This window comes from Neomonachus schauinslandi, chromosome 12 (assembly GCF_002201575.2).
Source record: "Neomonachus schauinslandi chromosome 12, ASM220157v2, whole genome shotgun sequence".
Taxonomy (NCBI): domain Eukaryota; kingdom Metazoa; phylum Chordata; class Mammalia; order Carnivora; family Phocidae; genus Neomonachus; species Neomonachus schauinslandi.
The window spans coordinates 65,661,971-65,689,651 of record NC_058414.1 but is presented as its reverse complement, the minus strand read 5'-3'; the positions used below and the strand labels follow the sequence as shown (position 1 = coordinate 65,689,651).

At 41.7% G+C, this 27,681-nt stretch overlaps 1 protein-coding gene across 2 annotated transcripts in view; it reads left to right on the top strand.

The window, feature by feature from the left end:
- ELMO1 (engulfment and cell motility 1) overlaps positions 1-27,681 on the top strand; it is a 519,605-nt gene that overhangs the window by 169,123 nt on the left and 322,801 nt on the right. For both annotated transcript variants that reach the window (XM_021699424.1, XM_044920201.1), the window contains exons 7-10: positions 5,699-5,734; positions 13,039-13,138; positions 20,961-21,112; positions 23,667-23,745. In XM_021699424.1, the coding sequence (XP_021555099.1) occupies positions 5,699-5,734; positions 13,039-13,138; positions 20,961-21,112; positions 23,667-23,745 (367 nt within the window). The remainder of the gene's footprint in view (positions 1-5,698; positions 5,735-13,038; positions 13,139-20,960; positions 21,113-23,666; positions 23,746-27,681) is intronic.

Sequence of the window (27,681 nt, the reverse complement as noted above, 5' to 3'; positions counted from 1 at the left end):
TTTTAAGATTTTATTTATTTATTTGAGAGGAGAAAGCGAGAGATCACAGAGGGAGAGGGAGAAGCAGACTTGCCGCTGACTGAGTGGAGAGCCCGATGCGGGGCTCGATTCCAGGACCCTGAGATCTTGATCTGAGCGGAAGGCAGCCGCTTAACTGACTGAGCCACCCAGGCGCCCCCCTTTTGTATTTCTTTTAGATATACACACACACATGCACAGCCTTTGCAAAAGGAGAGTTACAATGTTCACACTCTTTGTAGCCTGCTTTTTATACCTAATAATATTTCCATGTAATTAATATTACTTCCGTCATCCTTTTTTTTTGTTTGTATATTATTTCATTTTAAAAACTTTGTTGAGGTATAGTTGAGGGACAGTGTGACAATTTGAAGGACGTGCACAGTAAGATTAACCATTCCATTGTTGTTGGACATTTCCATTGTCTTGGGGTCTTTTTCACATTCTCTAATCAGTTTTTCTTCTAGTAAAATCTTTGTGAATATTTAAATTATGTTGTTGGAATATGGTTCCTGATTCAGAGTATATACACATTTTAAAGCTGTTTTAAAAATAAGAACAGCCCTGTAGCTCACTGAAATCGCCTCATTTATATACTTTACCACTTGTGGAGGAATCTGTCCATTTCTAACACCTCGGCCAGTACTGGGCTGGTGGTCCCTCAGGGATTCTAGCTTTCCTAAGAAAAATAGCAGTGAGATAGTTGAAGGGGTTCTCACTAATCTGGGGAATTTACAAGTGCTTTTTATTTTTTTTGGTTGAAGTCATCTCTCCAAAGTTTGGCGGTATTAGGAACAGTGGAGAGAGTCCCAGAGTTTATTTGAGAGATATGTAAAAAGCTCTCAAGTAATTGTCTTAAAAACAAACAATGTTAATTGTATAAATTATTAGTCCTCTCTCCATTTGGTCATACATATGGACACAGATGAGGACTTTTGTGCATATGTGTAGCTGTGTGTGTTTGTGTTCATAAAAATTGTTGTCATCATTCATTAACACACAGTTTCATATGAAACTTTCATTATTCGAATCATTTTCTCTGGGCCAGAATCAGAGCTATAGCCATTCCTTAGGAGATGTGAAAATTGATGTATGACTTGAATTAAGCACCTGAATGATGTCTTGGCTTTGATGTTGCCTAGCACCCACAGTTGACAATGGGTTTGCAGATTTTACTCATTTAGTAAAGTGTGTATTACTTGAATGCTGAGTATTTCTGACATGATGTAGGCACACGGGAGGAGGTGTGTGGATATGACAGTTTCAGACTCTGTGTGACCTTTTTTGAACTTCGTCTTCACACAAAAGAGGATTTTGTTTTTTTGAAGGTAACTTTGTTAACCTCCACGGCTGTGGATTATCAGCTCTAACTTAATGTTCTTGTTTCTAAGAATTTGGTGTCTCTCATAAACCTTGGCTGTTCTGGAAGGTCCAAGCCAGGCCAAGTTGATGAGCGACTCGCTGTCTAGCAGCTAAGTACAGGTCACACAGTGCGCGTCCTGCACTTCACCTTGGACAGTGGCCATAGGGAGGAGCAAGCAGCTCCCTGGACCAAAAAGAAGCTGCTCTGTATGGTCGGCGGGCCCCTGCTAGGAAGGCTGCTGGGTCTCCCCAGATCCATCTGCCTGATTTCTTGGATTCTGCACTCAGCCAAGCTCAGGGAGTTCCAACTGGAACAGCCCTTCTAGGTCCAGGCCAGAAATTTGCATCACAAACACCGAAGAGGTCAATCATCTTGGGCTTTGTCAGTGGTTGTGTGGCAGAAAATTCCTTACACTGGATCTTCCCCCTTCCCATTGCTCCTTTGCTTTGTCTCTGGGTCTTTGTCCATCTGGGCAGCCATACCCCAGCAGACTCTAAGTCAAGGGTGGTGATGGTCCAGTGAGGCCAAAGAAAAGACCCCAAGACAGCAGTTGAGACACAGGTTTATTGGGGAAACTTATAAACAAGGAGTCCAGAAACAGTGAACAAAGCATCCACTACCGGGATCTTCATGCAGCAAGCTTCGACAGCACAGCAACTTAGCCTGGCAACTATCTTCGGCCTCTTCCTTCTTGCATGGCAGCGTTCCAAGGAGATCAAGCCCTGCCATCTGGACACCCTTTGGTACAAAGGAGACGCTCCGGGTTGGGCAACCCCGGGAGCCCCTGACCCCTGAAGGCTGGACAACACATATCTTCTGCACATTCTGCTTGATGGGAATATAGAGGAAGGTGGGATCTGTACGTTCTCAAGATAGTGATTAACAGGGGCATTCAGGGTGTGCATGCACAAATTAATGCGGCGTCACCCTGGAAATGAAAATGGAAATGAGACGAGGTCACACACACAGCCTGTTCAGAGAAGAGATTATCTTCTGCCTAGGGAACAGAATGCCGTACCTTGGGCTCTGGTGAGAGGCTTCTGGTCACCCTGAAACATCAGCCTTTCTAGAACCATTTGTTCCTGGTCAGGTTTCTTTTAAAAGTAGGTATATGGAGAGAGAGAGAGAGAAAGAGGGAGGGAGAGAGCGAGAGAGGGAGAGAGGGAACCTCAGTTAGGAAAAGAGACATCATAACAAAAAGTTCCTCTTTGTTTATTTTTAATCTGAACCCAAAGTTGAGAGGGAGCTGAGAAGAAGCACTGGTCAGGGAGAACGTTCCAAGGCCAGAGTCTGCTACAGCAAGTGGAACACATATAAAAAACCTGAAGGTGTTCGGGCACCAGGCCAGAAAGCAATTTTGAAAAGTTGCAGTGATAGCTTTATATCACACACACATGCATGCACACACATACACACCTCACATACACATTTATTTTGAACCGGTTCTGTTAAACAATGAGCTGAAGCATATTAAAATTTTAAGAATTTATTTGAGCAAAAACCAATTAGAAGCAGTCAGTGCCAAACTGGAAGTGTTTAGGAGCGCTGCACCTGCAGGAGCCAGGGGAAAGACTTTTATAGAGAAGGGGAGGAAGCAAAGCAAAGCAATTATTTGAATGGCTGCAGCTTAGAGCCTAGCTGGATGTTGGTGATATGTCATCCATAAATATGGATGTTTTGGGTTTTTTGTTTTGTTTTTTTTTTTGTAACCTTGCAGCATTTATAGGCTTAGATTTTGGTTTGCTTATATAGGCCTCTGGCCCTAAGGCCACCTCAGGTAATGGCCTCCTTGTTTAATTAACTGAACAGTTCTCTACTTACTGGAGGAGTTGCAAGATCAAGTTCCACACTTGTCTCTGTTGTGTCCAGATAGCACCTTTGCACCAGTTGTCCTGTCTTTTCCTAATCTTGTTCTATATGGAATTATTCCCTAGGGGTTCCTCTTCTTTCCTGATTTTGGCACTTTTAAAGATGATAGGTCAGCCACTTTTAGAATACCCTCCAGTTTGGGTTTGTTAAAAGGTAATTCGTTACAGGTGATTTTTAGGAAGAGCTAAAAGCATGGCCCTCATACAGAGACAAAACTGAACATGTGTTAAAACAATTTTACTCCTGTGATATGAGGGAACGAGGCAGATGTTTTAACGGTTTCAAAGGAAAAGTCAAAAGGGCACCAATTTATATGGAGCAAAGGGATGTTGAAATGAATCGCAAATGGAAGCAAAACTGGATTTTTATCTGCAAGGAGGAAGTCCATTAAAACACTACAAGATGGGACAGAATGTACATATTCACCAGTTACCTACAACTTAGAGACAACCGGGCTGGCATCTGATAACTCAGAATAGTACGCACAGTTTCCCATTGGAACAGTTGTTTTTTTTTTTTCCCCTACAGGTTTATCCTGTATTGTTTTCTTGTGGTAAACCCATATTTATATACGTCTTTGGTTGGAATATTACTGATGCTTATGGTTTTGTTCATTGCATCCTGTGGATGACACACGATGTCCGTGTGTCTTATTACTGATGTTCACTTTGACCACTTAAGAGAGCGCCTTCCAGGTGTTTCTACCATAACATGTTTACCCCACTTTGTAATTTATAAATAATTTTGGAGTAGTTACAGGATGGAGGACAGAAAACAGTACAAATCAGGTTTGTGTGTTTCCCCCGAGAGATTGGGCTCTGCAACAATACCAGCATGCCACTCTTTGAAACAACGGGGACTCATTCAGTTCTGTTTAATTCAGTAAGCTGTGATCTGTCACTGTTATTTATTTTGGTGTTTGGTCTGTCCCAGATTTGGCTGTGGAAGCTTCAAGCAGCCTTCTGTGCCCTTCTGACCTGTCTCCCATTACTCTTTGAGCATTTCGTTCCTTTCTGGCTCCGTGAGCTGTTCCAGGCTTATCTAGAGCTTTCCTCGCTACAGTCCTGGCGGGAGTCATTTCTACAAGGAGCCCAGTTCCTTTTAGTGGACAATGGTGTTCGGCCCTTGCGAGAGGGCCCAACCTCTGCTCAGGTCTGCCTCCCTGTGGTTGGTCGGTCACCTACTACTTTCACCCTGCCCAGTGGCTTTTTGAAGGAGGGAGGGAAGGAAGGTTGTATTTTTTTTTCCCCCCAAAGGCAGGTAAAGGAGGGGGATGGGAGGAGGAAGAAGAAGATGGCTATATACATTTTTATCCTCCCTCCCCCAACACCCTTTCCCACCTCCCCTGACTTACCAGAGACAAGATCTGATCTCCTTGTGGTCAGTTAGGTTTCTGAAGTGGTTACATTTTATGTGGATGAAAATGAAACTTCACTTCATCTGAAGAGCTAAACCATTCATCTACTACTTATTGAGTATCTACTCTGCCTACGCCTGACATTATAGTACTCAGTCACCGGGCTAAGCCCCTGCCTTCAGGAAGCTGGAAGGACAGTGAGGTGTCCTACCTAAGTCATACTACAGCTAATACTTCTCTCAGCGAGTGCAGGTGTGAGTGCCACCCTCAGTCTGGTCAAGGAAGGGAAATCAGAGGTCAGGAAGGCTTCCCAGAGGAGCCTAAAATCTGGGGGGTTTGGAGTAGAACTTAGCTAGTTGGACAAGCTGGTTAGAGCGGAAGGGTATTCAAAACAGAGGGAAGAACATACTTAATGCCAGAGAAATTTGGCAGACTGGAGGGATGGGAAGTGGTTTGATGGGATGAACATCACTTGTTTCCTTATCTTCTTGACTGCAGTTTTTTAAGAAACATAGTTGTCCTTTCTTGCAGATGAGATTTGTCCTTTTTTTTTTTTTTGCAGGCTGCCATCACAGAGTTCCATCTGTTGTCCAAGACTATTGCAGTATCTTGTGATGTCTTCCCTGCAAAGAGGCAATCTTTTCTCAAGAAAGGGCAAAGTAGAATTAGTGAGAATTTTCCCAAAGAAAGATAATCAATTATTTAGTCACTGTCGAGATTATACTTAAGAACTGGTCTAGTGTCTTTTTTTTTTTTCATTAAAAATATGCCCAGTCTTATATCTAGGGATTTTCTCCCCATTGAACATATGCCCACTCTGATCCAAATGGAGTGTTCTGGTTGCCTTTACTCTTAAGTAAATGCAATGGTTTGGTTACAGTGGTTTAAACCCTGTCTTTTGATTGTTTCTTATCAGTGGGGAACACCAGTTTATTACTTTGAATAATGTTTTGAAATGAATAAAGTCCTTTACATCATGGCAGTTAAATCTCCCCTGTATCTAATCCTGAGCTTTCTTCAAGATATGTTCTTTGTGTAAAAATTATTGCTTTCAAACAAGCTCCTCATATGGTTTTTTTCAAATTTTGCAGACGATACCAGAAATTGCAGAAGATCATGAAGCCTTGGTAAGAATTTATGATCAATTAATATAGATGATGTAACACTTCCTTCTTCTCTGCATAATTAAACCCTGTCCTCCGACTTACTGTATAACTATGCATCTAGATATTTTGAGTAAGTGGTTTTCTTTGCTTGTTTGATGTTCTTATTAATTGGTTCTTCAAAAATTTATTCCCCCCCTTTTTTTTGCTTGGTGGTAGAAAAGATATTTTATGTTTGTAGCCACAGAATAATTACATCAGAATTACTGTCCTTCTCCTGGAGCAAGGCTAGGCATAATTTTATATATTACTTTAAATAAAACTTCCTTTTTTGTGGCCTATGTGATGTTCAAAGTTAAAAGTCTTTGATTTTATTCAATGGCTCAGTATGAAAAAGATGCACATTAAAAAAAACATTCAGGATTGAAGTAGGGTGTGAAAATTATTTACTCGGAGTCTTAGAAAGTGTTCAGTCACCTATCAAGTGAATTGCATGATAATTGTGTCTGGAGATCTCAGAACTTCTTCCTTAGAGTTTTTCCTCCTCAGTGGCTTTCTTATCCACTGAACCAGGTGAGTCCAAATAGGGTCTAACAAACTCTACAGTAGGCGGAACAAATTTCCATTTTGCCAAGTTGTTAAGCAGATAATTTCAATTTGAGAAGCAAGACTGAACAGCATCTGAAAATGTGCACCTTATTTTTTCAGTCCTCAGAGAAAATTCCAATTGCCTTCAGTATATAATACTGGTTTCAGTCATTCATCTTCCCCTACCCTTCCCACATAGAAAAAAAGTATATACTCCTTAGTTATTAAATCCTGATAAAGTAAAAAGCACTATTGAGTTTTGAGGGTAAAATTTTTTAAATGTTCTTTCAATATATATATTTAATATAATAGACACACTTAATGGTAATGGCAGCAGAAGCCCTCTTTTATGAGAGTTTGTTCTGGACGCTGTCTCAATGTTTACACTCATTACTTTTAATTCACACTGGTGAATTAAAAATTACTGCACAAGATCAGCATAATGAGTATTATTTCCTTGATACAGAAGTTAAAATCAGGTGGTGGAGCTGGGACTCAAACTGAGTTTTTCTCTAACAACCTCATATGATTTGCTGATGTCGAGGAGTTTGGGGGCTCTGAAGCCAAAATAATTTCTTAAAATTTATCTGCCAATAGTTTTAATCTTTTGGTATGTAGGGATGCTGGAAGTGTGACTACATGTGAACCATGGTTTTTATTTATCAGACATAGACAAAATCAGTGTTCAGGGCCTTCATTCTGATAATGGTAGACTATCTTATTTAGACTAATACAGATAACAATTATAAAATCCAGACAAAGTAATGTAAACAAAAACAGCAAAAACAACTGCTTGAAGGAACTGGATAGCAACCCAAAGTAGAAAGAGGGAGGTCAATCCTCAGAAGAACAAATGGGCCTCAGATGAGATTTGTGTGTTCATAGCTTTTGCCTGAAGATACCTGCTCATCCAGTTAGCATGGGGTGGCTGAAAGCCTTAGTCTTGGTAAGTTGCTAAGAAGATATAGTTTGGGACTGACAGAGCGACTACCTTGTGGGGTGGGGGGGACTCCATGAAAGAAGGGAAGCTCAGAGGATATGAGACCCTGTATCTACATATCTATTTATAACCACCTATAAAATCAGCCCAAGTCAGTAGTGTGAATGTACATGTGTGTGAGTGTGTATGTGTATGTGTGTGAGAACCCCAAAGGGCCTGGTAAAAATAGCAACTGGAATTGGAAAGAATTGAGGAGAGATTTAAATTGCCACTCACTACAGAATTTGGAGTTTGATTCTAGCTAGGTTTTTTTCTGCTTTAACAAAACACTCTTCAGAAGAACAAAACTGGATGTTGAGACTTGGGAGTCTTTTATTCCCAATGTTCAGAATACAATAAAAAAATTCTTAAGAAAAAAAATAAAGCAAGTAGTAGAAGCTGAGCCTGAGATGACCCAGGTGTTGGAATTAGCAAATGAAGATTTTAAAGAATGTTTATAAATGTGTATATATTAGAAGAAGAAAGTATTAGTATACTGCGTGCACAGTTGAGAAGTCTTAGCAGAGAAATGGAAACCATAAAAAATAGCCAATTGAAAATTATAAAACTGCAAAGTATAATATTTAAAATGAAAAATTCACTGTATGGGAGTTGAATATGTCAGAAGAGATAGTAACCTTGAAGATGTATCAGTACAAATTGCTCATTCCAAAGAATGGATGAAATTAATAGTGAGTAATTGATGTGTGAGATGGTAACATTTAATTGGGGTCTCAGAAAGAGAGGAAAGAGAGAATGAGGCAGAAAAATATTTAAGGAAATAATGCCAGTTTCCAAAATTTGTTGAAAAACATAAATTTATAGAGCTAAGAATTTCAGTGATCCTAAGTGGGATAAATAGAAAGAAAGCTCTTATCTGGAAACATTGTAGTCAAACTTCTGAAATTTAAGGATTTATTTATTTATTCATTCATTCAGAGAGATTGAGCATGAGCTGGGGGGGCGGGGGGCGAGGGGGAAGAGAAGGGCAGAGGGAGAGAGAAAATCCCAAGCAGACACTCTGTTGAGTGTGGAACCAGACACTGGGCTCAAGCCTACAACCCTGAGATCATGACCTGAGCCCAAACCAAGAGTTGGACCCTTAACCGACTGAGCCACCCAGTTGCCCCCAATGCAATATGATTTTTTATTTTTTTTTAAAGATTTATTTATTTGACAGAGAGAGACACAGCAAGAGAGGAAACACAAGCAGGGGGAGTGGGAGAGGGAGAAGCAGGCTTCCCGCTGAGCAGGGAGCCCAATGCGGGGCTCGATCCCAGGACCCTGGGATCATGACCTGAGCCGAAGGCAGACGCTTAACTGACTGAGCCACCCAGGCGCCCCACAATATGATTTTTTAAAAAAGAAATTGCAACCAATCCTAAAATGTAAGGGAAATGTATAGGACCTAGAATAGCCTGAACAGTCTTGAAAAAGCAACAAAGATGAACCAAGTTGGAGGATTTCATTAACTGACTTCAAACTTACTATAAAGTCATAAACACAGTGTGATATTGGTATAAGGGGATAGACAGATCAAAGGAATAGAATAGAGTCCAGAACTGATTCGCAGTTAAATTTTTAAGGAGCCGAAAGGACGTTTGCACGCGTAAGTCATGCTATGAATCTGAAGGCCGAGGGAATGTCTAAAGGGTGGTTTAGAAATGTATAATCTTTTATGTATATAATTTTTACCCCATACAACAGATAACATTTGGAAAAATTCAAAGGGCAGGGCAGAACTATATTCATTAATTTTAGGAATTAAGGATATATTGAGTATGATTTACTGATAACTATAAAAGTGGCCTTTACTTGCATCTTTCTCCCCTTCTGCCCTGGGCATGGCACCCAATCGAAACATTTGGAAGCACTGCTCTTTTATAAATTTATCAGCTTATATTTGAAATGCTTTTGAGATTGGCTGAGTTTAGTTGGAAGGAAGATGGTCTCTACTGAGTTGATGAGAAACATTTATTTGAATCCTTCCAGCACACATGGCGTGTTGGCTGTGACAGGGCTCTCAACCAGAATGTAAAGTTTGCAGTCGGCTTAATTTGTGGCAGTCAGTACTGTGAAATCTTTAGCTTAGCACTTTATAAAAAAACAAATAAAGCAAACAAATAAAAGTGCTCCCGCGTGTGCCATGTGGTTGCTTTATACTAGTAACCCGTTTAGCCTTGATCTTGTGCACATGGCATTGACTTCAGAAAGAGAGCCTTGGATCCTGCCTTTGTCTCTGGAGCCTCAGTCTCTCCTCTAGGAGTGAGAGTAAACATCTATGTCGGGGTTCGATAAGGGCTTTTATAGCTGCATCATTTGAAATTAGATGATTGAGTCCCTTGACTTGGAACATAGTAAGATTTTAGCATGGCCATCTTCTCTTTGCAGTTGAGGGTTTGAGGTTGAGTTTAAAAAAAAAATTCCTCTTGTGGAAACCTAGTATGCCATCTAGCAACCAGTCACAGTGACTTATATTTATTTTATATATGCACTATATATATATATAAGCATATATGTGCATGTGTATTTTTTTATAATAGATAATGTAACACACATGTATGTTTAATAACATCTTTGTTATATATAATATAAAATAGAATTATATGGTTTAATAAAATATGTGATATATTTTAAAATATGTATATAAATAAAATGTTATTACATAATATTTCTATAAAATATGAATATAAATAATACAACATTTATATAAAATGTTATTAGATGGACCAAGGGAGCGATCCCTGCTCTGGGCACCTTGGTGTGTGATGTGGAAGAAACTTCTCTCACTTACCCATCAGTCACATTCATAGATGCCCGCAAAGCACGGAAAGGCCTACCTGCAGTCGCAGAAATGGTGCTCCATCTCCGTCGCAACCATGGAGATGGAAATCCTGGCCCCAGAAGCAAAGCTTGGAGATTTGGAAACCAAATGATACTTTCTCTTTCTCTCCATCTTCCCTCCCAAGTCCTTGCAGCCTGTCTTTGGAGTCCAGTGGGCAGAGTTCTAGAGCATTTGAGGAAGCGGGACAATCCCTAGGGGTTACTAACGCCACTTGGATTATGGGCCTCTCAAGTGGGGAACAGAGTCATTTTGCCTTCGGATAATTAGAGAGCATAAATATAACTTATTTTTTTGCGGGGGGGGCTGCCTGGGTGGCTCAGTCGGTTAAGCATCTTCCTTCGGCTCAAGTTATGATCCCAGGGTCCTGGGACTGAGCCCTGCAGTGGGCTCCCTGCTCGGCGGGGAGTCTGCTTCTCCCTCTGTCCCTCCCTCACCCCCATTCGTGCGCTTGCTCTCTCTTTCTCTTTCTCAAAAATAAAATCCTAAAAAAAATAAACATAACTTATTTTTTGTTTCTAAAGCAGTAAAGGAAGACTAGCACCATCTCTGTTCTCAGTCTCCACTAGCTCCCGGGGATATAAAGAAGAGTTTGATGGCAGTAGCGTGTGCTTTTCTTTGTCACTGTCTGTTTCATGCTTGTACTGTGAGTGACAACATGAGGCCGTGTTTGTGCTGAATGGAGCTGTGGGTGCCGATCTCCAATGTCATTTACGTGGCAGTCTTTTAGCGGTTAAGGTCTTTTAACTTGCCAGGTGTAAGCAAATGGCCATGATTAGTTACCATATGCTTGTTTTCCCCCTTTTTAAGCTAAAAGGAAAATAAATTAGCTAATAGTGGTTATTACTAATGCTATAATAAAATAATACATTAGCTAATTTGTTTACTATGAATACTATACATTCTCATGTAATAACATTCTCACAGTAATACTCATGCCAACACACTTTATTAATAAATCTTACTAATTGCTTTTATACCTGGCTCTCTTATTTTCCTGAGGCAGTTTCCCTTTTTTTGTTTGTTTGTTTGTTTTATTTTTCCCCCACAATCTGACGTCTGGATTTTCTTGTGATTCATTGTAGAGAGTCGTTCCTGGATTTTTTTTTTTTAACCTTTCTTGCTACTCTTTTTAACCCATTTTTCATCTTTCTACTCTTCATATATTCTCCTTCAAGTAAGTTTGGGTTTTCTGGTATGGAATTTATTTTGGGGAGCATGCCACCTAGGGAGCCCCTGTGAGATTGGTATTGCTAGTCTGTGACTCAGAGAAGCCTTTAAAAAAAGTATTTCTGGCCTGAATTGTTTGGCTTTCCTTGCTTCCCACCCCCCACCCCCGGCTCCAAGGACAGAGAGTCCTTGACACTACGAAGGCAAACATTTGAAGATCGTGGACTCCCTTGACCTTTCTAGAAGATCACTTTTACGTAATGGTCATAGCTAACACTCGCATGTTGCCACCCTGCGGGAAGAGCTTGAAGTGAGGTAGCTTGTTCTGTTCCCCCCAGAAATCCCCAGTAGAGTATCCCCACCACCACCACCGTCACTTTTAATAAGGAAGGAGACTGAGGCCCGGCATGCGTCAGTAACTTGCCCACTGAGCGCTGGAGATGAAACTGCTGTCTCGCTCCAGACACCATCCATGTAACGGTGTCTACATGTTGCATCGCATCCTCTCTGATCTCTGGTAGCTTCGGATCACGGTCTTCCCCTGAGAGCCTCACAGCCTCTGAAGTGATGCACAATTCCCAAGGTCGTTCCCGAGGCTGGGCTGAGAGCCCTGGCAAGAAGGAAAGTTAGGAAGCTGTTTTCTATTCTGTTAGCTGAAAATAGATGGGAAGGTTCAGTCTAAACATTCCATGAGCCTTTGTAGCAGAGCAGTTGTGGTATGTAGGAGTCTAGAGATTCAAAATCTGAACAACCAACTTTATTTTTTTTTAACCAAGCACACGTGTCTGTGAGGTTGCACACAGTGCAGAAATCCTGATGGGCCTCATTCAGGGTGCTTGGAGAGAGTACTTATCTTGAGAGTTAACATTTATTATGATGATAATTTGCAGTAGAGGAGAGTTTCCCTAAAAGATTCTGAGGGTCTGTTAAGTGTTGTTTTGAGAGCATTAGAAACCAGGATATTGTCTGATCAGGGACATGGGTGGAGCTGTTTAAAAAGGACGGTGCTTTTGCCTGAGTGGGTCTGATCTCTGCTCTGTTTTCTAACCCACACGTTAGACCCTTCCGACAGCCTTCCAAATCACAGCAACGGTGTGGCCAGCAAATAATTATTTTCACAGATGTTCTATAATAAAGATAAAATGCTGGCCAGTGTAACATAGAAATGAATACGCTTACTTACATATATATTTGTATCTATGTGTGTAACCCAAACACACACACACACACACACACGGACCACTCAGATCCTCGGCAAGGTGCTAATACTCTTACTGGAATTATTTCTAGTCATTAGATACCCATGAATAATAAAAGAAGCACATTGCCCTCTCTTGGCTGAGACATCTTTCTTTGAGCTCTCATTTACTGAATGCTTATGTGCTACGCATGTTATTAAGGGCAGTACAGGCAGCCCTGTGTTAACCAGGTGTCACTCTTCAGTTTTCAGCTGGGAAGACAGAGGCCCAGAGAGATTAGGGAATAGCCCAGTGTGCCATAGCTCACCAGAGTGAGAGTCAGTACGAGTCCAGGTCTGTCCCACTGAGGCCCCGGCTTTCTTTGTAAAGCCCACCTGCCTCCTTCCCGTTGGCTCACAGTTTTGAGGAAGTTTCCTGTGGCCCAGCTGCCTCTCTTAGTGATCTTGGACAGTTCTGTCGTATTCACTCTTCTAAAGCTTTCTCACTTCTGTGCCTGTCCTTGGGCTTAGCTCTTGGGCCCATCTCCATTAATCCCCTTTGTGTTTTCCAGCTTTGGAGACATGCTGTCCTTCACCCTGACGGCCTTTGTTGAGCTGATGGACCACGGAATAGTGTCCTGGGATACGTTTTCAGTGGCATTTATTAAGAAGGTAATGCAGATTGTGCTTTTCTAAGGCTTAAATTACTTTCATAGATATTTTGCTCTGCTTTGAAGCTACTGTGTTGTTGTTTCCTTTAGTTCTTTGTGTTAAAGGTAGGTGCGGTTGTTGAGAGTACTATGAATGTGGGGGTCTAGGCGCCTAAATCCTATGTGGAGATGACATTGTCTCCCCACCAGGATCATGAGGGCTTGCACGTGAGAACCCACAGTCAAGGGACATCAAGGTGTCCTGTTAATACCACAGAAGCAGTCCCTGCGGATTCCCTGTCCAGGACTTGGTTGTTCTCGAGACCCAAGTAGAGTTCCTTCTGTCCTTTGTAAACCTTCTGCCCTCAATCAGGTATTCAGGGAACAGGAAAGAGGCAGAGTATATTGATTTCCTACGTGCCTGGGTTTAAAGCAGCGATGTAAGAGAAGGGGGTGTGCTTGGGTTCAGTTCATCTTAGGTTGAGCCCACTTACTTGTAATTGCGGTGCAATAAATGTCTCTGGGATCCGTTCCTCCTCCTTTAGGAGGAAGCTAATAAAGGGTTGGGAAAGGTGGATTTGGTGTGGGAGCAGAGGGCACAAGAGCCCCCACCATGCCCTGCAGTTGCGTTGTATAAAGGCAACAATTTTGTTGCCTTCTATACAAGTTAAGAAACAAACTTACAATTCTGTTTCTAGTCTTCAAACAACAGGTAAATAGTCCTGCCTTGATAACTCTTAAATATGGCATTAAATAATGGATTATTATTACTTATTAATTTGTTAATTTATTTTTCCTCTCTCTGTAATTGTGAAATTGTTTATAAGAGTATTGGCATTTTCTTCCTATTATTGTATTGGGAGCGAAGAGATGTTCATAAATTTATTTTATAAGTATAGATTTCTGGGAAGGGTTGTTTAAAATAAAGACTTTTAGAGAATCTGTGCAAAAGCTGGAAAGTCAAAGGAAAATCCAGAAAAGTCACTTGAACTTTTTAAAACTTTTTTCTTTTTTTTTAAAGATTTTATTTATTTATTTGACAGAGAGAGACACAGCAAGAGAGAGAGAGAAAGAGAGAGAGCACAAGCAGGGGGAGCGGCAGGCAGAGGGAGGCGGAAAAGCAGGCTTCCCTCGGAGCAGGGAGCCCAATGCAGGGCTCGATCCCAGGACCCTGGGATCATGATCTGAGCCGAAGTCAGATGCTTAACAGACTAAGCCACCCAGGGGCCCCAAATTCTTTAAACCTTTTATGTTGAAATCACATGGACTTATAGAAAAGTTGCACAAAGTAGTACAGAACGTTCCCATATGCCCTTCATCCAGCTTCCCCTAGGTTCACATTTTGCATAATGATGGTACAGTGAACAGTGGTGTGATACCATTACCATTATTTGATTTCACCGTTTTTTCTACTAATGTCCCTTGTCTGGTTAAGGACCCGATCCAGGATCCCACATTGCATTTAGTTTTCATGCCTCCTTAGTGTCTTCCGATCTGACAGTTCCTCTGTTTTTCCTGGTCTTCCATGACTTTGACAGTTTTGAAGAGTACTGGTCAGTTATTTTGTAGAATGTCCCTCAATTTGGACTTGTTTGATATTTGATGGTTAAATTAAGGTGATGCATTTTTGGCAAGAATACCAGAGAAGTGATATTGTGTCCTGTCAGCACATCGTATCAGGGTACCTGAAGTCGATACGTGTTAGTAATGGCAGTGTTGACTTGGATTATGTGGTTGAGGTGGTATCTGCTGGGTCCCCTCACTGTGAAGTTACTCCTTCTCCTTTTGAAGTTAATCCGTATCTTGAGGGAGGTACTGCCTTGAACTGAAAGGTACAGGAGAGCCCCTAACCTGTCGAGTGAGGGTGTTGGGAACGGAAGCCCCACAGATTGGATGCTTGTACGATGTTGCATATGAATTTCAGGCAAGAGCTGATCAGGAACCCAGGGCCTTCCTGACAGACCTCTGAATTCTCTTTCCTTATGTAAGGGCATAAAGCCAAAGGAGCTGATTAATGGGAACCACTAGAAAAGGAACCTCTTTTTGCCTGTATCAGTCAGTGGTACGAATTGCTGAAGAGAAAAGAAACATTTGTAGATGGGAAAGTCAAGGAAATGGAATCCGTAAATTATAAATGTGAAGAGCAAATTGTGGTGTTCTGTCCTTCTAGGCTAAAAGATCTAGGGAAGTAAGTTCAAATCTGAAGACACTGAGCTTTGTGGATCTTTCATACTTAACAAAAAATTTTAACTCATTCTGGATTTACGGCAGGCCTTTCTTTCCTACATCCCAATTGCCTCGCTTGTCTGTTGTTAGAGCCTCTTTTCTCTAAAAACAATGCTGTCCTGAATGTGAATTCCTTGAAGTTGTGTTGTGCTTTCCTCCACGTATCTCTCTTGCTTTTAAAAGATTTTATTTACTCATTTCACGCACACACACACACACACACACAGAGGAGAGAACACAAGCAAGGGGAGCAGCAGAGGGAGAGGGAGAAGCAGGCTCCCGCTGAGCAGGTAGCCCGATGTGGGACTTGATCCCAGGGCCCTGAGATCATGACCTGAGCTAAAGGAAGATGCTTAACCAACTGAGCCACCCAGGCACCCCCATCTACAATATCTCTTTTGATCTCACAGCAATCCCTTCCAGAACAGAACAGGCTGTCTTGCTACTCCTGGCCAGGAGGCGAGGATGCAGTCAGTGGCTTGGGGCGGTTAAGTGATGTCATAGGGAGAGGAGCGTCATCAGTCCCATGGTTAAGGGTTTCTTCCCCCCATGTCATGCACCTGTGCTTTCAAGTGGTGGAAAAAATAGCTCCAGAAGACTTGTTGAACCAGCATCGCCTCTGTCAGCCCTCCCCGACCTCACTGGTACGGAGTTAAGTGATTTCTTCTGCTCTCCATTCTCCTTGGATCTTGCGTGTGCCCCTGTGCTTACACTTACCACATTCTGTGGATTCTTTGTTCTTTTTACTGGCTCCTGCTAGACCATGAGTTACAGGGAGCTGGAACCACAGCTTTCCGCATGACTGTATCCTCAGGGCCTGGCACAGAGTAAGACGTTAATACATTTCTGTGAAATGAATGAATGAAATTTGTTTTGGAAGCATTTTTTTTTTAAACCCTAGCACTTGAGGAAGAGAAGGGATATAGTGACATTGTATTTAAATATATTTCAAGTCAAATTTCAGTCATGAATGGAAAGAAATTACAAAACTCTTTCATTAAATGATGTGAGAAGGGGTTAGAGAGAATGACAATAATTTAATATCTGACTACTTAAGAAAATGGTTTCCACTCACTGAAATTAAATAAAAAAAATCTAAGGAAGCAAACACTAGCAGTCTTGGCAGTTTAAATAAAAAATTAAATGTTTTCTCAAAAGGCAATACATTTAATGAATCTCATGTTCTCATTCCTGGTCATTCCCTTTCCTTTGCATTGCGACTTAGATCTCAGTCCCTTATGTGAATCTGAGAAATGGTCATCAGAAAATGACTTTATAATTGATAGTTTTTGTAAGGTTAATTTTTTTTTTTTTCATTAGCTGTTTCAAATTCAGCTCTTAGACAACCCAGGAATTGTATGCAGGCAACTGTCTTTTAAATGGAGCTTTATCTCGACAAAACTCAACTAGGAAATGCACTGACAAAAGATGCTTATCTCTGTGGTCCAGACTTGGCTTCCTATTAATGCCAAATTCATACCACTTTGGAGAAATATTTTTTCCCCACCAGCCCTGTCTTCTTCCTTACTATCTGTTTTCTTATGTGCGGATCTAGATTCTAGTTTACAAACTTTGTCTGCAATAAGTAACATCATTTCATAAACATTTTGAAACATGGGATCCCTTGATGCTAATATCTAATGTTTCGTTTTAAAGACTTGCTGCTTAGGGAGAGGGTAGGAAGGTATGGAGAAGAAAGGAAGGGAAAAAAAACCCAAACAAAATAAAAGAACACACGCAAAACAACTAGAACTTTCTGTATTACGATTTGGTTTTCCCCTAGCCAAGTAAAACACCAGTGCCTTTTCTTGGAAGGCGTGTTTCATATAAATGTTCTTGCAGCCTTTGCTCTGCAGGAGGGTCTGGATCACCCTGCAGTGTTCTCCGTGCCTGGACGAACATCCAGCCAGTTCAGCATGCAGACCCAGTAATTTTTACCTCTTAAAAACTTGAGAGATTTATGGGCCGCTGCCCAGATAATTTAAAATACAACAGTGGAGCTGCATGTTCTCTATGGTTCTTTCCAGTTTTGATAGCATGGAAGAATTTTAAGATCTTATTCTAAGTTATTCTAAGAAGTGTTTATGTGCTTTTAATAGTTTGTGTCATTGATTCATGCACTGATGCCCCTTGGCCTCTAAGAAGCCATGCAAATACTCCTCGTATTATTTAGGTAACATTTTTAAATGACTGGAAACATGTGGAGGTAGTATATATAATTATTGCTAACTCTTCCCTCTTCTTTCTTGTGGTACAGACTTACTTTCACGCAGCTGTGCTTTGGCTTAGCCTGGCTCACCTGTGTCAGCCGAAAGTGCAGTCATGGAGCCAAGAATAGTCTAAGGGCAAAGAAAGTCATTACTGATTTTTTTGGGGGGTGGAGGGAGACGGGAGAAATGAAAATTTAACCAGAAAATATTTAATGCTCTGTAACTATACTAAGACCAATTGTTTTCAAAATAGACATAGAAAATAGCATTTGTATTTTGGCGGACTTGTACGTGTGCTGATAAGGTGCCTCGGTCATTATGTTCACTCAGCACTGATGCCTTGGTTATAAGTACTTATTAGATGACAATATTGGGTCATTTAAATGTCTGCCTAAAACAACTGACACGTAAAGACAAAAGATAGAAGTTAGTTTAAAAACGCCACTAATGGGACGCCCGGGTGGCTCAGTCGGTTAAGCATCTGTCTTCTGCTCAGGTCATGATCCCATGGTTCTGGGATCAAGTCCCGCATCGGGCTCCTTGCTCAGTGGGGAATCTGCTTCTCCCACGGCCTGCTGCTCACCACCTGCTTGTGCTTCCTCTCTCTCTCTCTCTCATCCTCACAAATAAATAAATAAATAAATAAATAAATCTTTAAAAAAAAAAAATAAAAACACCTCTAGTATCACCCACAGATTTGTACATAGGTCTCTAATGATTTGCCTGCCTGGCAGTACTCAGCTAAGTATGTTACAACAAAATGCTCCTGTAACCTGCATTAGGATTGTTGAAATGGTAGGTTCCATATGTCACAAAAGAGGTGAGCTAATAGGAAAGATTATCTTTAAAGAATATTTTGATGAAGGGAAGGGACTAGTTGTATGGGAGAGAAATATATAGAAATGGCAAATGGAAATGGTATATGTATGTGGAATTCAAATATGCCTGAAATAAAGCAAAGACCACAATCTATTTTACCAACATTGAGCAAGCCCCTTGGGAACATGACTGCCAATAATTTGTAGAAAACTTTATAACCCATTAGCAGAAGGTGTACTTTGTATCAGAAAACATTGAGAGTTCTGGTTGGATATTTTGAGAAAGGAAATAGTATAAAAAGGATATTTTTGGAAGTAGAGGATAACATTTTATTAGAGGGGAATCTTGAACAGAGAGGAAAGTGAAGAAGATGCTGATGCTGTCTTAGGGATCCAGGAGTGAGTTGGACTCTGGGCCAGGGTTGTGCTCGTACACCTGAATGCATACCAAAGGGGAAACCTCACAAATGGTTCATGGTTACAGAACATAGGGGCCTGGGACTATGAATCACTAATGATTATGGCAAACTTGGAAAAAGGTGATCTTCGAGAAAGGAGGATTAAGAAGACAGTGAGATTGGTTTCCACACCATTTAATTTTAGGCTTTGTTGGAATATCTAAATGGAATTATACTTTGGGATGCCAAGAATAAGCAATTAACGTACTTCATGGTAAATGCCTTTTTATCTCTCTGTCTTTGCTAGACTGTCAGGGCCTTGAAGTTCAACATCCTGTGGGTTTTGCTCATTTCTCTATGTCCAGATCCTAGGACAGTGTAAGCCTGTTTTGTGGCATCCAACCAATACATATTATTTGGATGAGTGAGAAGAGGGTGTGAAGGCTGCAGGGTGGGGGAGGGAGTTTGACAGTCAGCTCTCAGGTGGAAGATTCTCCATGGAGCCTTAGAGGTACATCCACTTTGACTAAATGGGGACAAGAAAAGGAACATGGAAGACGGCATGAGTGCTGAGAAAATCAGAAGTATTGTCAACAAACTTCTGTGTGAGTTCTTCAGTTTTCTAATAAGTGCCAGGAATTGTGCTGGAATAATGGAAAATGGTGGAGGAGGTTGGTGAGGAAGTTGAGGAATTGACCTTCTGTTTAGCAGAGGTCTAAAGGAGGTGTTAAACCATGATCTCAGGATGAGGGGAATTGGATTTTTGTCAGAAAAAGATGGCCTTAGCTTGGTAGATTTGACAGAGGGGAGCAGACTGAAGATTAAGGCAAAGGCTTGCCAGGGACTGTAAACACATTGGAGAAGTTTATTAGCCATGAAAGGAGCTCAAGCAGCCTTTTGAGAATCTTAAAATTCTCATACACTTCCTGTACTTTATGTTATAAAATAATAGCTTTTTGGAATATAAAATCATCATATTGCTATACTACACTCCTTTCTGTCATGTATTGCCCAGCCCTGAGATCCAGAGGTATCTGCGGGCAGAGAGGGTCTTGGTATTATACTGGCTACCCCTACTTCCAGCCGGGAGTCGTAAGCTAGAAACAGCGGACATGGTAACGGCAGTTGCCATGGGCACCTTTGCATTTTATCTTGTCCAAGGATGGAGAGGGGGGATGAGGAGAAGGGGTTGATGGGACAGCAGAAAGGAAGAAATCAGCGTCGCCAGGGGTTGGGGGGAGGGGGAAGAGAGCAAATGTCAGTCTGTCATGGAACCAAATTATTTAGTTTTTAAGAACGCAGTCATTATGTTGATGTAATAACAGCCTTTTAGTGCGAGTTGTCAACAGACAGTAATAACTTTTAATGAGGCCTCTAAAATAAAACCTTTATGGTATCCATGTGTTTGGGTTAGTGTGATCCATTATTCTAACCCTTATTTTACTTCCCTCTTATGCTGTGATTTATTATGTTTGAGGCCTCAGTGATTAATTCCTTAGGGAATGTATTTTAGAGCTTAAGCTATTATTTTAACTTTTAGCACTGCTAATTTAAATGTTTTCCTGTTTGCTAAATTTGAGATGAGAAGAATTTATTTTAACCATAAGAAATTGGAATGGGGAAAAGAGTGTTTCATTGTGGAATAACCAGGAGAGTAGCCAGTGACCGAGAAGTTGCCAGTTGAACTGTGTTGACAAGTGTGATTTGTGGGAGTCCTGTAAGGATGTAACAGGGTCATAATATGAGCATAAAAATCATGCATCATGTGGGTGAAGGAGTAGCCCGGGAATGGAAGGGAATGGCTGGGAATGGCTATTAGTATATGTTGAAATTACTGCCTCAAAGAAACACAGGAATCCTTAAACTATATGTGTTGAAATCATCAGCCTCTGAAAGCTAAAACCGGGAAGAAAAATCCCAGAAAAACCAGACAATAATTCCTTGAAGCTGTCTCCTTTTTAGAATCGCTTATTACAGAATCATAGAAGTAAGATATAAATGGTGCTTTGTAATAATATGAGCAGTCATCGCTGACTTGATGCATTTCTTATGATTCTGCTGTATTCCAGATACTTTTCATCCTGTGTCTGGTGTTTCTTGAGTGAGCTCCTGATTTCCTTGATTTGCTCCCTTCTGTACTTCTGTGCTCTGTTTACCGTGAGTGGTCAATTGTGTCCTCCTTGGATTTTCAGATAGCAAGTTTTGTCAACAAATCAGGCATGGACATCTCAATCCTACAGCGGTCCTTGGCCATTTTGGAGTCAATGGTGCTCAATAGCCACGACCTCTACCAGAAGGTGGCTCAGGAGATCACTATCGGCCAACTTATCCCACATCTTCAAGGGTAAGCATGCAGTTGCCTCCCATGTGAGAAGGGGAAATGATTCTGGTAGACAGCCACCATAAAGCCCTGGGAAAGGTTTTTGATTGGTTTGATTAAATATGCAGAAAAGGAATCTTGATTTGGCATCTAACCACACCATGTTACATACCCATCCCCCACCACACTGGTATGGCCCAGTGACTGGCCCCTTGGGGGGAGTGGGATCCCATGCCTGTTCTTGGCATCCTTCTGTCCCCAGTGCCTGGCTTTTTGTAGGCAATCAGTTCTGATGAATGTCGATAGATATCGGTAGAGTTTTACTTTTAACATCATAGGGCAATTTGCTGTCTTAAGTTCTCAACAGCATCTTTCCTTTGTCATTAAAAATAGTGTTTTCTGTGATACAATGAGTATTTTCATAGATAATTAGGAATTTTTCAAGGTAGGCTTCCTTCTTAGGCTCAAGGTGATTACAGTGACCCTCTTTTGTCTTTTCTAATGCATGTGTTTTATCTCTAGAGGCTTGAGCTAGAAGGCAAGGCACTTAGCAGCCTGCAGGCTTTGGGGCTCTTTTCCTTCTCTCCACTCAGGCAATTAGTAAGGTTGTCCCTGAGAAGGACACCTCTGTACAATGCTGCTTTATAAATTAAAGTATGTGGAGTTGCAGGTAGCAACAGCCCCCTGAGGTAGCTTACACAAACAGGGAGTTCATTGAAAGGATCCTGGGGGACTTTACAGAACCCAGGAATGACTTAAGTAGCTAAGCCTTGAGAAGGACAGAAACTGTGGCCTCCTTGGAGTGGTCACAACAGGCCTTTTCTCAAGTATACTGGTCGACACTAAGGTGACTTGTCTCCCAGTAACTGCCACCCCTGGTCTCTCAGGTCACATTTGCAAATTCTCAAGAGGAAATCTGATTGGCCTTTTGGGGTTGGGGATGTGGGCTGGGGATGTGAGGGAATATTCAGTAGTTCTCAGCGTACCAAAAATGTTAACTGTTTATAATGCAAACCTACCAAAGTGCATTAGATGTTGCCTTCATTTAAGAGGGGGGAAGGTGACCGGAATGTAAAATTTTAAGTCACACAAGCTGTGGATTATGGCCTCAGGGAAAATGAGCACATGCTCTAAAATGATGCTTTTGTGTGAAACCGCTCTAGAAATAATACCAGTTTCACATTTCCCTGAATGTGAAATGTATTAATTCTACAGTCTGTGTCTTTTCTCTGGATCTCGAGGGCATACTTGTGTGTTCACAGTGTGCTCTGCTAGAGTTGAGAGTTTCTAATTTGGCAAGTGCCGTGCTGAGGATTTTATATAAATTAACTCATTTTACCCTAAAAGCAACACCTTAAAGTAAGTGTGTTCTTTCCCAGTGTTCCACATGAGGAAGCTGTTTTGGGGACACCCCCTGACCTCATGCAAGGCCACACAGCCAGCCTGCGGGGCACTGGGCTTTGGATTCCATCCTGCCAAAGGCTGTGTTCCACACTTAGCCTCTCCCTAAATCATCTCTGAATGTAGCTCACCGGCAGCTCTTTGTTTCTGCCTTGGGTCCTTCTTATTTACTGTTTACCTCGTGGCTTCTGTGAGATTTTTGCTTGCTTTGGAATTTCTGATCTCATTTCAGTGAAAAGTGAATTTGCAAATTTTAAAAATAAAAACTTGTTCTTTTTGTTATTAAAAAGTTTCTATTTGGAAATAGATTTTTAGAATATGTAATAGCATTGCCATGGAGACAAAGCAGTTTCCTTTGTAGTAAGTCCAGGAGTGTAGGGATACCCAAATCTGGTCCCAGATATACTTCATGCATCAGACAGAAAATCATAGCCCCCCACACACATATCCACACGTACAGCCCCTGGGTTCATGTATTTAAGCCTAACAGAGACGAAGGGGAGAAGAGGCTGACCACCTATACTTTCTGGGTGATCTGTGCTGAGCAGTATATTGTCCAGGTAGTAATAGTAATTGTCCTCCCCCAATTGCGTTCCCTTCCTCATGATGGTTGAAATACATTCTCACTGGGCGCCTGGGTGGCTCAGTCGGTTAAGCGACTGCCTTCGGCTCAGGTCATGATCCTGGAGAACTGGGATCGAGTCCCGCATCGGGCTTCCTGCTCAGCAGGGAGTCTGCTTATCCCTCTCCCATTGCCCCTCCCCCCCATGCTCTCTCACTGTCTCTCCAATAAATAAAATCTTTAAAAAAAAATAAAATCCCGGGGCGCCTGGGTGGCTCAGTCGGTTAAGCAACTGCCTTCGGCTCAGGTCATGATCCTGGAGTCCCTGGATCGAGTCCCGCATCGGGCTCCCTGCTCGGCGGGGAGTCTGCTTCTCCCTCTGGCCCTCCCCCCGGCCCTCCCCCCTCTCATGTGCTCTCTCTCATTCTCTCTCTCAAATAAATAAATAAAATCTTTAAAAAAAAAAAAAAGAAATACATTCTCACTTAGTTGCCAACTGCTTTTTCTAGGCCATGCCTCTCTCGCTCGTCTTTTTTTGGGGGAGATCATGACCCTTCCCATGGTCTGACTCAGAGGTAGCCTGTTTTGACTTTCTGTGCCATTCTGTCTTTACAGGACAGATCAGGAAATCCAAACCTATACCATTGCAGTGATTAATGCGCTTTTCCTGAAGGCCCCTGATGAGAGAAGGCAGGTAAGTTGCGTTTCTTTGGTCCTAAGACTGTACTCAGGGCTGGCAACTGTCGGGGCAGCGAGTGGCCGCTCCTTCCCATCCTGGGGATTCCTCGGGCCTCCCCGCTGCCCTGCAGCTTGGCTGGCCAGCCTGGGATCATTCACAGATCCCGTGGGAAGTAGGTGGAGATGCTCAAGCCCTTGTCTGAGGAAGAATGCTAGGAATGCTCCAGGGGCAGAGCCCTTGTGTCCAGTGAAACCCAACATAGAAGCTTGAAACATAAGAAGATGAAAGCCTGGGGAAAGCAGAGGTGGAAGCTCCGAGATCTTCTGGCATGCCACTGAATGCTCCCTAGGGCGAGGGAGGTATTGTCCCTATTTTCCTGATGAAGACCCTGAGGCCCTGAGAGGTGTCCCGCTTAGCCCATGGAAGTTTAGATGGAAAGGACAGGAGGAAGGCCACAGAGTTCGCTGCCCCTGGTTGAGGTAACTGTTCCTAAGAGGGGGGGGTCTTTTGCCCCGTGACATTTCTTTGGTCCATGTGGGGTGGGGGGGGGGGGGGGGACTGAGCCACCCGTTTCCCTTCCTCTGTGCCCACAAGAGAAGGGAACCCCTTAAATGTACCCATGTGAAACCTATCCCTTGATACTCTCCTTTGTCTGTAGATCTTTGGTTCTTCTGCAGTGAGGTAAAGGGTCCTTGCAGAGGGGTGTGTGGAAGAAGTGGCATTTTGTGTGTCTTGGAATGTAGCTGGCCCCTCAGAATCCATTCATGGTTTTTTTTTTTTTTCCCCATCAACATAACATACTGTGTACCTTGGTCACACAATTCACTTCATTTAAAAACTGGGTGGAAATATGAGATCTTTCAACCAATAGAAAGTATACTGGGAGCTCTGTGACAGTTACCACTAAATTGTTGTAGAAGAATTTAGAAGCTAGTGTGCTACTGAACACTGAACACTAGAGAATTTCTTTTTTCCATTTTACTTTTTCATTGCCAAGGATTTTAAACCTCAGTGACTAAACGTGAGGGTTTCTGGTTTGTTTTTCATTTAGAATTGTTTGCTCACTCCTTGGGGCTATGTTTGCACAATGAGTGGAGTGACTTTATTGTTTCCTGTGCATTGGGTTTGGTGTCGGGAGCCAGGAGCGGCTTGCCCTCCCTAAGCCTTATGCTCCAGGCTGGATTTTTAAGGGTGGTTTTGCAGGTGGAAGCCGAGGTGGGGCTGCTCTTTTTATATCTAAATCTAAATGCTGAGCTCATGATAACTTCTAGCAGCCCAGCAAATTGCTTGACAGAGCACACATATGCATGCCTGACATAGCCCTGGAGAAGCTTGATTGATCCTTCTACTGGCCAGACCAAGGACACCTGGCCGAACTGGTAGCTGAGAGTAGAGTGCGGGGCAAGAAGCCACCTGGTCTGACCTCATGGGCTTTTTCTTTTTCCTATGGAGGAAGAGTTTGGATTAGAGGAAGCAAAAACTCATGCCCACCGTAATTGCTATGATTTGGATCCCTGGATCTAGACATGAGTAAAATGCATACACTTTGCATCTTCCCGTTACACCAAGAACTACTGTTAATCTACTGAATTGGATTCGCATGACCATGGAAAAATAGGGGACCAGATGCCAATCTGTACTGACTCCAGAATAATGATCACTGTGAAACATAATGGCAGACCGGTATGACATTAGGTTTGGGTTCTGAGAATCAAATTTTATTTTTTGAAAATTAGACAATATTTGACTGAGATGACATAGATTGGCAATATACTGCTGTAATGATAATAAATCACAAAGGGTAGTCTAATAACATTACATAATTTAAGAAAACAATCCAACTGAGAAAGGTAGAGTGTATATAATCATACAGCACCATATCTAGACTCTGACTAATTTAGTCTTCGAAATAAAAATAGCAACAACACAGAAAATTAACTTGGACTTTATAAATTGTTTTGAATTGAAGATGAGTCAGGGACTATTGTTTGTCAAGAAAAGGAATATTTTGATTTTTAATTAAAAAATTATTTTTCAGTGAGTTAAGAGAGTTGGCTCTAAAAAACTAATTTCAAGTTCGTAATAAAGAAAAGTTTGATGTTATTTTCTGAAGGTTGGTGGAGCCTGTAAAGCAGAAGACCATGCTAATTGGGGGTATCATCTGGGTTATATTATGTATTGTTATCAGCTTTTCTTGTGGAAAATTAAACTTTCTGAATTTTTAAGATAAATAGGAAAATTTACCAAAGCCTGCCATCAGTGATGATATTCTAAGAGTTTGCCTTGCGCCAGGCTCAGTGTTCAGTGCTTTGTGTCTTATTTCATTTTATTTTCCTATCACTAGAAAGCCTTATTTTGCCTCTTTACAAATGAGGAAATTGAGAGTCAGAGGGAGTAAGGAATTTGATCTGATTGTTGAGCGGATCAGAGTCCCACCTAGGCCTTGATCTCCTCTGCAGAGAATCCCATTGGCCAGGAGGCATCATCCAGAGAATTCTCTGGTATTTGCCGAGTGAAGAACTTCCTGGAGCCTGAAAGATACCAAGCCCGTTTTCTCACTCCAATTAAATTAAAACATAATCTAAACATTTATTTATTGGATTTATAGGAACAGCTTTGTTTTTTTAAAGCCTTAGGACATTGTATAAATTCCATTTCAGTGAAAAAATTTCATTTATTTCAACTTCTCTTCCTGACTTTGAACCAAACACATTGATAGGACTCTATTTATCTGGGCTTTATTTTTCAAAATGTATAAAATGAATTCGGACGGATTTTAAACACCTATTTCTGACTGAAGAAAAATACCACCGTCGTCTTTTTACTTGGCAGGCAGACTGGAGTGATAATTCCATTGTGCATTCATTGAGTGGGCCTTACTGAGAGAGTGCTGGGTTTGTAGAGGCCCGGGTTTGTTGAGGGCTGGGGTAACACTTCCTGCTTTGCCAAGGCGTCCTGGGGGCTTTCTGGTTGGGGGGGTGAGGGCAGGGATGCCCTGCTTCCCCCTGCCTCCTGGATGTGGGACATTCTCCCTTTCTCTGCACAAAAGAAGGGAAGGGGTGTTTGTTTTGTGGAGGTGAGGGCCAATGGATCCTTTTCCTTACAACTCCTTGCCATTATTTTACTGTTCTCATGGCAAGCATGTTGGTGAGGTCCCTTCCAAATTTCTCTACAAATATTTATGATCGTCATAAACATTATTAAAAAACCTTTTTGCAAGTTAAAAGATTTGGTGCGAAAATCAGAAAATACAGATTCAAAAGAAGAAGTTTGAAAGTCTCCTCTAACTGCGTGCCCCAAACAGAACCCTTGCAACTAGTCACACTTTGCGTGGGCCTGCTTTGTTCTGTGCAAAGCGTCTTCTACCTACATAATTTTTTCACTGGATGGAATCATACTACTTGCAGTTTATTTACTTTAACTGCTTTTAAAACTAAACAAGATTTTGTGAACGTCTTTCCATGTCAGTATCCCTATATCCATATTTATATCCATCTATACTTTTATATTGTCTCGATGGTATAAAATATTCTCCATGGAGCCTCAAGTTTACTCAAACTGTTTTCTTTTTTTAAAGATTTTATTTATTTATTTGACACAGAGAGAGAGAGAGACAGACAGCATGAGAGGGAACACAAGCAGGGGGAGTGGGAGAAGGAGAAGCAGGCTTCTCACCGAGCAGGGAGCCCGATGCGGGGCTCAATCCCAGGACCCCGGGATCATGACCTGAGCCAAAGGCAGATGCTTAATGACTGAACCACCCAGGCACCCCTACTCAAACTGTTTTCTAATATTGAACGACAACAACAAATCCATGATGTGCACAAGGATTTTTCTATTTTCTCTCTGACCAAGCTTCTCTGTTCCTTAGGAGGGTAGTAGAAAATATTCTTTCATTTTCCACCAAACATTTACTGTCTACTCTGTGCCAGACATAGTGCTCTGGGCGCA